Source organism: Oryzias latipes, chromosome 2, assembly GCF_002234675.1.
Source record: "Oryzias latipes chromosome 2, ASM223467v1".
Taxonomy (NCBI): Eukaryota; Metazoa; Chordata; class Actinopteri; order Beloniformes; family Adrianichthyidae; genus Oryzias; species Oryzias latipes.
In genome coordinates this window covers 15,076,369-15,089,153 of record NC_019860.2, presented here as the reverse complement: position 1 = coordinate 15,089,153, position 12,785 = coordinate 15,076,369, and the positions used below count along the sequence as shown (strand labels likewise).

The following is a 12,785-nucleotide window of genomic DNA, read 5'->3' as shown; positions in this document are numbered from 1 at the left end:
CTATCACATCTAATTAAATAGCCGAACAGACATTTTTAAGGTGGCAAGGAAATTGACGGCAAAGTAATGTCGTTATTTGACGTCCAAATAGTGGACCTAAATTGCACGACGTCCACGATTGGTCTTCGATGTACAGATGGAATGTAGACTGGATCTACTCATCCACGTGACATCCAATTTGTAGGGGTGGGTGACAGAGTCAACTTGAGTTAGCAATGCTAACAGCACTTAAGCTTTGACTAAAACATCCACAAATGAGCATAAAATGAATAAACAATGTAAACAATATCCATTTATTTAGATATATTCTGCATTTGCACAAAGAAGACACCTTTAGACACAGTTTTGGGGGAAATAATTGGATTTAAAATAACTTTAAACTCCTGTTTTGTTGAAATTTAATAAAGCTTAAGAAGCATTTATTTTATTTATTACGGAGAAACAACAAACTATAAATAAATCTATAAATCTTAACAGCTTTTTCACAAAGATTTGCATTAACAGTCAAAAGAAAACACACAAGGAGCAGCTAATAACAAAAACCAAACAATCACAGTGCATTGGTGTGATATATGGCACATGTTCTAGAATGATCTGAAGTACTACACGTTCAAGGGTTTTTACAGGGAGTCGGAACACAGATGAGCGAGTCTCTCTGTTAAGGCATGAAATGAGCCACAAGCTAATGGCAAATCACGGCATATTCACCATTGCACATTCACCCGCTGTTTGGAGCGCAAGAGGAACGCCACGAACACAGACAAGAAAGCACGAGCGCTACGTTACAACAAGTTTTAAAGAAAGCTTTTTTTCTGATTACTGTGAAGATCACAAAAACATAGAGATACAGTCTTTGGTCACAAATATAATGTAGAAATCACAGGAGCTAAAAAATGTAATAGGCAAAATCTTTTGAAAGTAATTTGGATGATTTTGAAAGGAAATTAGAAGAATCTGGGGGAGGGGAGTAAATGATCAAGTAAATGAAATAATTTGACAAAACATTCATGTAACCGTGGTTATTGCCACCTTAGTATTCGTCAGCCAACAGGAGAAGTCTGAAAAAGTAATCTAAGAAAAGCGCATGTGAACATTTCTAATTAAAATTTTAGTATTTAAAATCTGTTTTAATATGACAAAAAAAGAGAAAACCTTGAATAAAGATAACTACAGCTTTTCTCTTACGCCGAATCGCTCCAAACCAATAAAAATGACTTTTGTTTTGTAACATTTTTTGACTGAATGGAGAACTGGACCTAGTGACTGTGACATCACTTGTAGAAAATGCCCTACTATGGAAATGAAGTCAATTCAGTCGCCATTTTTTCTCCACTTGGACGTCACCACGTTGGAACCAGCAACCGTCTGTAGGCTGTGATTGGTCCAAGTCAGTCTGAGTCATCATTTCTATAGCAAACGACCACCACTTGTTTGAAGGCCACACCCCTACCACTTGAAAGCGAGCTCGGGCGAACGTTTGATGAAAGACCACAAATTTTATTGAGGCACCTGTTTGGCCAGTTTTTCACTCGAATGACTTGCAATGCAGATTTATTTTTGGATTCTTGGAGCTAGCGGGTACTTCCGATTTAAAACGCAAAGAAAGAGGATGTCACTCAGTCCAGTTCTCAGAAACAGTCAATGGTGTATTCCCAGTGTTATCCTATTTTTTCATGACATTACTGAATCTGTAGTGTCGCACAACTAAGACAAATATTTAGAAAGGTACATCAACAGGCCTATTGAGACTGATCAAGTTGAAAGAATGAGCTCACAATCAGACTAAGATGTAACTGTAACAAGACGACTTCCTCGCTGATCACCTGCAGGCCCCGTAGATTTGCTCAGCCTGTATACCTCCGTTGGGCAGTAGTGACTAAGGCCCTCAACAATTTGAAATCAACGTTACCAATTTCTCCTAGTTAAAATAAAAAAACGGCTTTAACGATGTAATTCTTCAACTTGTTCGTGAATTTTTCCCTCCAGATCATCTAGTTTTTTTTTGTTTTTGTTTTTTTGTGTAGCTTCCACCCCTTAAACAAAACAAAGGTTTATCACGTTAGACACCTTTATAACTAAATATACTTGGATTCTTTTATAAAAACAAGAAAACAAATATTGCTTTTAAGAGGGAGACAGCTAATTTGGCCTCAAAACAAACTTGTTTGGTAAAGTTTCTAGGTCTGTGATATAAACATACATGTATCTCAACACAGCCTTCCAAGAAACACATAAAAATCCGTACAATTTTCATATATATTTCTTTATCTTACAAATAAAGCGGGTGCTATGCAGCTTATTTTAGCTGAACGATGGCTAATATTACAATTTTTTTCTGCCATTGTAATAAAGTTATAGCATCTTTTAGCTTTCTTTTAAATGATTAAACACCAGATATTTAAATGTATTGACGGGGATACAAAGCATTATAGTAGCTCGGAGAGTTTGTTATTTTTTTCTTCATGTATCAGCGACATCTCCGGGGTTAAAAGGCTAAAGGCTTTTGATCTCTTGTTGAAGTGACAGTAGATTCAATTTACCAACAGCTTTTTGGGCAAGTGTTGTGATTTTTATGAAGGATTGACAGGTTCTGTTTTTCTAGTTGCATTTTTAAAAGGTCATTGGACCGCAACCTGATCTGTCACACATGAGACTCGTCCAGGTCCAAGTCGACCGGGGACAGTGGCAGAGGCAGGCGGCGAGGCGAGCGGCGTGGAGATGAGGAGGACAGCAGGGGCGTGAGGAGCGGGTTTTCTGTGCCGTGATCCTCGCTGAGCTGCAGCTGGGGGTCGCTGCGTGGCAGCAGGGCCGCTGTGTCCTCGTCGCCGGGGCTCTCCCGGAGGATGGACGCTCCCGGCGGGGTCAGCGGGAGAAGGGCGGGAGGAGGTGCCGGTGAAATCGGAGTGGGAGACGAGCTCAACACGGGGAGGGGAGGAGGGGGGATAGGAGAAGAGGTGCGGGACAGAGAGAGTGGGGAAGGGGTGCGTGAGAAGGGCAGTGGGGAGCAGGTTCGGGACGGGGGAGTTGGGGTGGAAGGGCGGGAGATGGAGGGTGGAGGGGAGAGGCTGCTGCGGAGTCCCCACTGCTCTCGCCTCTCTTTGGTGCTCCTGGCTGGAAGGGCCTGTGTCAGAACAAACTGTGATCCTGCAGTTTCTACTTTAGACATTGAAGGAGCAGTTCATACTAAATCGACCATCGTTCTGTCGTCAGAGGCAGGAATGAAAAGTGGATTAAACTGACATCATTTTACCACATTCCTCACCTTTTCTTTACTTAGATTTTTAGCTAAACTTTCGCAGATTCGGACAGGTGGATTGGCAGAATTTTTTTTTACGCCGGATGCCTTTCCTGAAACAACCCTGTATTTTTATCCGGGCTGGGGGACCGGCACAGGGGGACCCAGACTTGGGGCCCGTAGCGCAAAAGGTCTTGCCTATAAGGACCCACACTAGATTAAACTCATTGCACCCCTTGGGAAACAAACCCTGCTTTCCCACACGCCAGTTCCACACCCAGCCAAGTGAGCCATTCAGCTGTTAACTGCCTCCAAAAAAACACATTAATAAAGTTATTAATTATGGTAGATATGCTAATTTCACTTATAGTACCAGGTAGAGGGCTGCATTGGGATCGGATCCCGCCGAGTCCCGCGAGACCAAACACAAATCTCGCAGGAGCGGGTGGTTTGACATTTCCTGCAGGCGGGATTGGGCGGCTAAAAAAAAACACAGCTGGATTAGGGAGGTTGCCTTGCGACATGATGGAGAAGATGTCAATGGATGATGTTGAAAAGAACCGCAAACAAGGTTGCGGGAGCGGGCGGTAATGGTCAGAAATTTGGCGGGCACGTGCGGGATGAAAAAAACAGTCCCGCGCAGGGCTCTAGTACCAGGATTGCGTTCAGCACCATCGACTGTCTCAGATTGCTAAAGATGCTAACTTACGATGCTATGTTAGCTATTCTAATGTGGCTAAAAGCGCTAACATTGCATTAGGATTAGCATTAACATGACCACAGGCAATGTTTAGTTTCTGTCAGGGATGGCCACAGTTTGTCGCCAAATGTCTTTTCTGATGCAACTCTGATTTATATCCGGGCTGGGGACAGGCACAGGGGGATCCAGACTTGTGCCCTTTTGTGGCCACATAGTTTGACGTTAGGGGTTTGCGAAGGACCCACACTGCATTTCTTTTTTATGCCCCTGGGAAGCGAACTCATCTGTCTCAACAAAACCCACCGCTAAAAATGCTAATTATGCTAACAATGTTAATGTTGCTAAGGGTGTTAACATTTTTAGTTCATGTTCTCACCTCAAACTTTTACTAACATTAACTTTTGAAATAGGCTTGTTTAAATACCATAACAATGTATTTAAACAAGTTACTTTATTAAGTTTAAGGATTAACCGTTAAACATTTGCTAATATTTTTTTTCACTGGATTCTGCCAATTTTTCTTGTCTCATTTCTATCACATTTGAGTACAAATTTATTCCAAAAAAGGTGTTAAATGTATCTATTAAAATTCTAAATATTTATTTGAACAGCATGTTGTTAACTGACACCCATGACACACTCATGCGATACAAGTTCTAACTTTAAGTTGATGAAAGTTCAGCAAACATTAGTAAATTTACCTGGGCGTTTGCAGGCCTGTGCAGGTCGGCAGTGACTGTGGCCGAGACAGAAGGAGGAACCTCCAACGTTGGAGACTTGGACAAAGCAGGACCTTTTGGCTCAGCAGGAGCCTCCACCTTGCTGGGAGTTGGAGGTTTGCTGCCCCCAGTGGCCGTCTGCTGCTCTTGATTCTCCGTGAAGGTGACGGACCTCTTCTGATCCGCTTGTGCTGTGGGCAGACGGTGCCTTTGAATAAAGACAGGAACAGCCACAAGCAGCAATGCATCGGATGGAGGAGGCGGGACAAGAAGGGAGGAGGCGGAGGGCTGGGAGAGGGGTGCAAGACAGACATGCAGAGCGCCCTGTTGGGTGAGGTTGCAGATACAAAAGGGGGGCGGGCCGTTGCAGGGTGGAGAGGAAGGGTTTAACGGTTGAGTCTCACCTTCACAGTCCAATAATGTTTCTTTACATGGAAACATAAGGCATGGGACAGAACAAAGTGACAGAGTCAGTCCGGTGAGACGAGCTCCAACCAACAGCATTGGAACAAAGACGGAGGTTGTGAATGGTGGGAGGGTGGTGGCTCAGTTCAAGTCAGCCCACAGACATTTCATTGATTTGTTAATACATTTCAAATATCCACTCGTTTTTTGATCATCGAACCAAAAGTATCATGCCACCAAAAATGGGCGTGATGATAAAGAATATTATTCCACCTTTTGAAATCAGTCTGTCTTTCAAAACCACTGATGTCAGACACTGGAAGATAAAATATTTAATATTTGGCCTCTATAACCTTAAAAAAGTTGAACAGCTTCATGGCTTGAGTTAAAAGAAAAGCTAAAACATCTCTAAAAAAAATAAAAGGTACAGTAGATCAAATTTTTGAAACTGACATTAATAAAAGCCTTTTTTTTTCACTTAAAAAATTATTTTATAAAAAAGACCTTAAACAGACTCTAGTTAATCATATGCAAACATATTGGAGGGAACTGCTGCATATTTCTGGGTTTATGATATTAATAAAAAAACAAATCATTTGTGCATACAAACTGTAACATAAAATGTTATGTGATTTTTAAAATTACAATTCAAATTTATTTCATTATATATTGCAGGTACTAAAGTCCAGAAGTCCAGAACAGCCACATCTGCTAGTATTACTTTTTAGCCTGTGTTTGTTTCAAAATAAAGGAAATATATTACACGTCGAGAATACAAGATCACTGTAGTTTTATTTTGTAAAATATAACTAATAAAATTGAACAAATAATCTTCACCTGGAGAATTTTTTTTTGGTTTCCCTGTTTTTGGAAATCAATAGAAAACACACCAGTTTGACGAAAATGTTGCGTTAAAATGGTAAACACTAATTGTTCAACTTATTATCAATGACTTAAGTTGTGGTCTAACTTAAGGGGGAATTTTTTTAGGTCAGAAACAAATTTTAAATCAACACCTGTCATTTGAGAAAAAATAAGCCCGGCCCCAGCGACTGTGCTGACTGCCGATCAACGAGTTGTAATTGTGTTCTGTTATCACAGCAAAACAAACATTGATTTTTCTACAAAGCATGACCTATTTACCAATTTTCTCAATAAGAACAGCTGTTTCTTTATCTCTCAAGAAAACTGGTTTTTTTTTGACTTAACAAGTTATTAGGCCGTTATTTAGAAAAAACAAGCTTAAACAAAAAACAGACATGGCCGATGACGCCTACCATTCCAAAAATGTCCGTCTTATTGTTGGACAAAGAAAACACTATCTATTGGATATTGAAAACTACTAACTAAACCTTAGTATCCATGATTAAATGGTTACAGAAAAAAATGTTTTGTTTATGTTAAACAAAATTAGTTTTTTAGGGGGGTTTTGTTGTCATTTTTTGAACTACAAACATTGTTTTTGCATAGTGCAGCCCAGTTCCAATTTTCAACAAAAAATGTTCATCTTATGATAAATTTGAGGGATTTTTATATAGAACAACCAGAATTATTAAAAAGAAGAGTTTCCAAGATCTCTTTGAGGATAAAACGTCTGTGCTCTGCTGGATCTGAAGCGCAGGGAAGTTTGTCCTCTAGTTGGCGTACACAGACGACAGCACACACGCCATTACCCATTGGTTTGTTCTTGGGCTGGATGCTCCTGCGTGTTGTCGAGAGTCTGGCTCCAGACCGGCTGCGCGGTTCATTTTTCGGAATGGACAGCAGGGGGCGCCGCAGCTGCAAAAGGTCCAATTAAAATTTCAGAAGCCAGAAATTATTTTACATTGGTATTAAAACACTGAAACGAAAGTAAATTGCTCACATTTTGCTTCTTGTTAAGGAGTTTAAATTAGGGCTGGCTATCACCAATAATTTCCAGAATCGATTTGATTCGATTCAAATAAATTCAATTTGCAATTTGCACTGTTTACAAATTCAAACATATGTGTATAGAAAACAATAATCTATATATGTTTTGAAGATAGTCATTTTAACCTGATAAAGTTAACATAATGTAAAATGTATAGGTGAAATGATAAACCAATGAGATTGTTAACACCATGCAGTGCGTCAAGGTTTCTCAAACAGAGAAGCTCCGACAAAAATGTGCAGTTCACTAACATCGTAAAGGCTGTAAACCGGCTCATATTACAAAAATAAATGTTCTGCTTCTCCTGCAGGGCGTTTCCATTTGGCCACTAGATGGAGCTATAGCGTTACACCTTATTCCAGAAGATTTGAGCTAAAAAAACGGTGCTGTAGACCACAAATTGGTTGTTTCCTAATTCATTCGCCACGCACTATATAGTACACTATATTGTGCGTTCGCCATTTTGTAGTGTTGTCCGAATCTACAATTACAAAATCCAGGGCCCTAGGAATTTCCCTGAAGTCTTTGCGCAAAACCAGTATGCATCGATGCTCATTAGATTGGCGAATATAGACCACAATGCATTGCGTCGAAATAATTTTTGACAAAAAATGTATTTAAATGTATTTTGTAACCCTTGTGTTATCCTGGGCACTTTAACATTGGGAGTGGGGTCATCTAGACCCATTAGACAGTGCGCTGAACCTTTTGTCTTCAATGATTTGTGAACCTCGTGAACTTGGTAGCGACAGACCACAGTATCCTAAAAGCACATTCTTAAACGTGCCACACATGCCCGGTGTGGACAAAGCTTTAAAGATTCATTCTAAAAAAGATGGAAGGAAAACGGAAGCGGTTGCGTATCCACACCTGTCTGAGTCCTCGTTTTCTTCCCAATGGAGGTTGAAGGAGGATGTTCTGTTGACCTGGTTCACTCTGCACACTGGCAACCCTGTCAAATCCAGTCAGATGGACACGGGTGTACAATGCATTCACACACACACACAAACACACACACACAAAACACACACAACACACCGTCGTGAAAAAAAAAAGAGAAACAACACTTCATCCAAAACCGTTTACTTCCTAAATCAATGTTTCATTACAACTTTCGTCTACGATACTCATATTAACTAACTAACTACACAACACACACAATAAACTACAAGACACCCAGTCACAGCGCAGAAACAAAAACAGTGCTGCCATGATTTACACACCGAAAACACAACAGGGTATAATAGGGGCTGGAGTAGCAACACTTTTTAATCTATCAGTCAAAAACAATTGTTCCCTTCCAACCAAGAAAGGCAAATTCCCCATTTCAGTTTTAACAAATAAAATGGGGGAAAAAAAAAACAAAACTGGGGTTGCCACACCAATTCCCCTTTGCCCTGACAGATTGGTATCCACATTTGGGACGGCCAATTTGATCACGAGAAGCCTGGAAGACATGAAACAGTATGAGACACCAATGGGAAAAAGGCTGACTTTGGTGATGACACATCAACTGAAAAGACCCACAGCTAACAGAAGAAAAACAAAGCCTGGTGGGGCCCCTCGTAAGCTTTTTAAAAAATTATTTTAAGGCTCCTGGTTAGGCTACTACAGCAGATGAGCTAGGGAGATGAGGGTCAGTGTGGAGCTCAAAAGAGGGTGAGGTTGGGTTAGGGAGGGGACAGAGACAAGGCACACTGGACCCACACAGAAAGAGGGGGACAGAGGTGGGACAGGGCCGCGACGATTTGATTGGATGTGGATGAGTGATTGACGGCCAATAAGAGGACGCCGTCCTGAGGTGATGCCCCTCCCAGTGGCGGACAGATGCAAGAAATGCACCAACTGGACAGAAAACACAGAGAGGGCCACTGTACCTAGAGAGGTGACCCTCCTGCAGAAGGCCCTGGGATTCATCTAGCACATTGGGTTCGCTGTAAGAAGGGGGAGTGAAGGGAAGGGGGAGAATGGGAGTTCAGGGAGTTTAGTTGAGATTCATGGCCACTCTTAGCTCCTCCCTTCCCGGGTGAAAAGGCTAGACTCTTGTTCCAGTGACAGCTATGAATGATGAAGTAGATCTTTTTTTTTGTTTCAATATTCAGCTGACATTCCTTAATAAAGAACATCATCAATTAACAGAGATATACAGAAAAATATGACTGTGATTGTGTGATGACTGATTGATCAGTAAGAAAAAATACAAACCCGTATGCCGAAAAAGGATTTAAATTGTACACATATTTTGTTAAATGTTCAAATTGTGGGTGGAGCTAAAGGCAAAGAACAAAAGTGGTACAGCGTACCTAACTTTGGGCATAGAAATACAAAAAACTTGTTATCAAAAATCATGTTAGAAATTAAATTTAGGTGAAATCTAAAACACGAAGAGCAATGCATAAGGTATTTTGCTGCCATCTTGGTCAAATATGTGATCTAGCCGTCGAACTGGCCCTGGAACTGGCCAAAATACTCCAGTCAAACAATGACGATAGTGATAGTAATGAGTGGCTATTGGATCTTGTAGCTGAAGATTGATTTGGTTAACAAAATGTTTCAAATTATAATGACCAAAAGCAAATATTTACCAAGAGTTGTGTTCAAAAAGTAAGGGGTTTAGCTATTTTGTGCATCAATTTTTTACTGTTTCTTCAAAGCTTTAAAGTTAGGCATAGACAAGGGAAGGCTGTCCAACAAGAACTATAACCTTTCATTTTCGGACATTACCTTTGACTTGGCAGCATGGTACTACGAGGACCTTCTGGCTGCAATGTTGCTGAGCCGGTGGCGTGGCTGGAGAAACGTCGCTGAGACATCACTCGCGGCAGGAAGGCCTCATGCTCGCTCACAACACTTGGGATGCTAATAGAGTCATCTGGGGGTGAGTCAAATGGAGTGTAACCCTTTAACATTGGAGATGTCACCAGTGACACCTGAATAACACACGGCTTTTGACGTACCATAACTCTTTGATCATTCACATGATCAACGCGAATCCTCTGGTTCTTAGGAATTTTCATAGCAGCTTTGCAAACATGTAACATATTGCTAATGTAAATGGCACAAAGCTGCTATTATCTGCTACAGTAGTAGCTGACTGCGTTGATTGCGTAAGCACTTCACTGCTGTAAAGTGTTGCAAGTGCTTCGTACGTTTATACATAAATGGTTGAAGAGTTACAGGATTTGAAAGAATGTCAAGACAACAATCAAAACGCTCCGAAAGAGGAGCACCCTTACTTTCTTCGTCATCCTCATCAGTGCGGCTGAGAGTGTCCTGTGATGGTTGGCGTGACGGTTGGCTTTCCTGCTCCCAAACTGTACCGGTACCTGTGTTTGAGCGTGACATTGTGGCCAAACTGAGGCGATACGCTGACGTAGAAGTGCCAACTGTACTGATGGAGGTCTTTCCTTGGTACGCTGTTTCAGGGAATAAGATAAAACAGATCAACCAGACATGAATGAAAGCTTGAAGTGATGAAAGCATTTCATTATTGGTTCAAGATTCATTCCTGTGTCTGACCAGAGCCACTGTGCACAGCCTCTTTTAGGATCTTTAGCTCATTGTTGAATTCTGCAAACAGGGAGCTCTTGCACAAAGGTCTTGGGATGAAGCGGCGCTCCAGTTGGTCTGCAATGTGGTGGCGTGCTGTGATCTCTTCTTGAGAATCGGCTGGCTGGGTCAGCAGCTGAAAATGTTTTCAAAAGCCTCAATAAACTGTTTTTGGAAATGATACATGTGGTAGTCAACATTACAGTACTTTACCTTGCACTGAATAAAAGGTCTCAGCAAGACGAAAATAGGGATGCGGGTTCGGACGATAAAGTCTATAAAGTCCCAGAACGCCAATCCGCCCACCTTCCGTAGAGCCATCTCTTTTACCTGCAGGCTCAGACGATACCACTGGTTTCCCAGCGAGCGCTCAAAGCAAACCAGCACCACCTTCAGAGCTGTGGGAGGAGAAAGTGAATGCTACAATTTTGAGAGTGCCAACACACAAAAATACCAAACCCTGGTCTTCAAGGTTCATGTATTTTTGGGGTATTCATGTCCGACTGACAGTTGATTACTGGGATCTGGTGTTTTCAGCCAATAAGAGTTTGAACCCCTTGAGACTGATGATTACATGCTAATTGGGTGGAGCTAGAAATCAAAGAGCGCGGTAGTTCTTGAGGGTCAAGGTAGGGTAGGTTTGTTTTAATGTGTTTGCTTTACCAAGATAAGCAGCCTGGCTGGTGGACTCTGCCAAACCCTCGCGCCGCAAATCCTTCCCTGTGTCACCAGGTGTGGAGCAGTGAGCCGGAGAAGCGTCCAACATGAAGTTCTTGGTGCGTGAGGTGGAGATGATACGTGGAGGCAGAAGGATATTGATGACAGTCTGCAGGAGGAGAAAGATCTCCGGCTGCTCAAGGTGAGGGCTATCTGCAAAAAAAGAATACCCAAACAAAACTTACAGGATATCAGAGAAATAGATTTTGCTTGAGTGCCTTTTTTACTTACCTTTGCTTCCAGATCCAACGGTCAACACAAAGGGAATCAGCAGGTTGAGCAACATTCCCTCTCGGCGCTCTTGGTTAGTGAAAGGAGAGATCACATGACTAAGAGGGAAGTCATCCTTCAAGGCCTACGAAATAAAAAAAAAGTAAAATATTAGTCAAAAATTGTCTTCGTTCAGAGTATATGTTTGTTGAGCTTGGATTTAGGTTTGCCGCACCTGGATCTGAAGGGCAACCAGCCGGACTACAGCTGTGCTGAAAGGAAGAGGAGGAGAGAGGTAGGGGCTCAGGTGGAGAAGAGGCAGCCCGTCCGCCACACTGGAGGGGCCAACAACGCCCATTACCTGTTGAGAAACAGATATTTCTTTAAAAAAAACTTTTTTCCATTTGTACCAGAGATTAACAATGATGTGCACTTGTGTTGGGTCTGATGACAAAAGTTTGTTAAGTACTTAAAATTCCATATGCAAGCTACTTAAACTGACTTTGCTCAAAAACTACTCACATGTACACAATATTTTATGCTTAAACAGCCTTATAGAATTTCAAAGTATTTCATTCACGTTGGGGTGCTTTCATACCAGGTTTACACAGACGTTGATCAGAGAGCGTAGGTGGGGGAGAAAAGAAATGATTGGCTGTCGCTGCAGGGTCAAGCAGATTCCCTCGATTAGATTGCTGGCCGCCTCCCATTCCACCTGCCTCCTAGGAAACACACAGCCGAATGACACCGCATGACAGAAGACAAGTGGGTGAATTTCAAATAAAGGTAAATAAAAAAACAAAAATCAATTTGCCTTTTAAGAAAAAAAAAACGTTGGCATAAGTCAAAATACTCAGTGTGCTCCAAAGTAGAAGGAAGCAATTTACTGACTGTCAAAATCGTGGCTAGTTTGAACAACAAATGTTGCAAAGCTCACAAACAACGGCAGCTAACGTCAGAAAAACACTGGACACAAGTGTTCCCTCTTAGCTAGCTTTCAGGTTCTGGTTTGTATTTTTGGATTTGGTAGTAACGTTTGGGTGGCGTCCTTTTAAAAACACGTAAGTGCCATCTCTTTAAAATTGGATCATGGGGGAGAGATTAATTGCGGTTTGTGCCCGGCTGCACTTATATAACACCAAGTCTTTCATATATCAGAATGGAGCTGTAAAAGAAAAAGCCTGGAGCAAGATTCACAAAATTTCCACCTCTTTAACATTTTGCACCAAGCCTAATCCAACTATGACCACATGTGGTAGTATCGGGTAGTGACAGGCCGGTGTGAACACAAATGCTTAAAGCGCGTCCAAAGCTCCATGTTCAGCGAGTACTTGACAT

At 41.6% G+C, this 12,785-nt stretch overlaps 1 protein-coding gene across 16 annotated transcripts in view; it reads right to left on the bottom strand.

Moving 5' to 3' along the window:
* Positions 1-272: 272 nt before the first annotated feature.
* The window catches only part of unc80 (unc-80 homolog, NALCN channel complex subunit), a 68,020-nt gene continuing 55,507 nt past the window's right edge, over positions 273-12,785 (bottom strand). For 12 of the 16 annotated variants that reach the window (XM_023965019.1, XM_023965027.1, XM_023965024.1 and 9 more), the window contains 14 exons: positions 12,046-12,169; positions 11,683-11,808; positions 11,469-11,592; positions 11,184-11,390; positions 10,734-10,918; positions 10,491-10,656; positions 10,208-10,387; positions 9,696-9,843; positions 8,849-8,905; positions 7,842-7,923; positions 6,733-6,838; positions 5,059-5,079; positions 4,637-4,845; positions 273-3,121 (listed from right to left, as the gene is read on the bottom strand). In XM_023965019.1, the coding sequence (XP_023820787.1) occupies positions 2,642-3,121; positions 4,637-4,845; positions 5,059-5,079; positions 6,733-6,838; positions 7,842-7,923; positions 8,849-8,905; positions 9,696-9,843; positions 10,208-10,387; positions 10,491-10,656; positions 10,734-10,918; positions 11,184-11,390; positions 11,469-11,592; positions 11,683-11,808; positions 12,046-12,169 (2,215 nt within the window). In that variant the 3' untranslated portion in view covers positions 273-2,641. The remainder of the gene's footprint in view (positions 3,122-4,636; positions 4,846-5,058; positions 5,080-6,732; positions 6,839-7,841; positions 7,924-8,848; positions 8,906-9,695; positions 9,844-10,207; positions 10,388-10,490; positions 10,657-10,733; positions 10,919-11,183; positions 11,391-11,468; positions 11,593-11,682; positions 11,809-12,045; positions 12,170-12,785) is intronic. The other 4 variants (XM_023965037.1, XM_023965048.1, XM_023965057.1 and 1 more) reach the window with 2 other exon arrangements.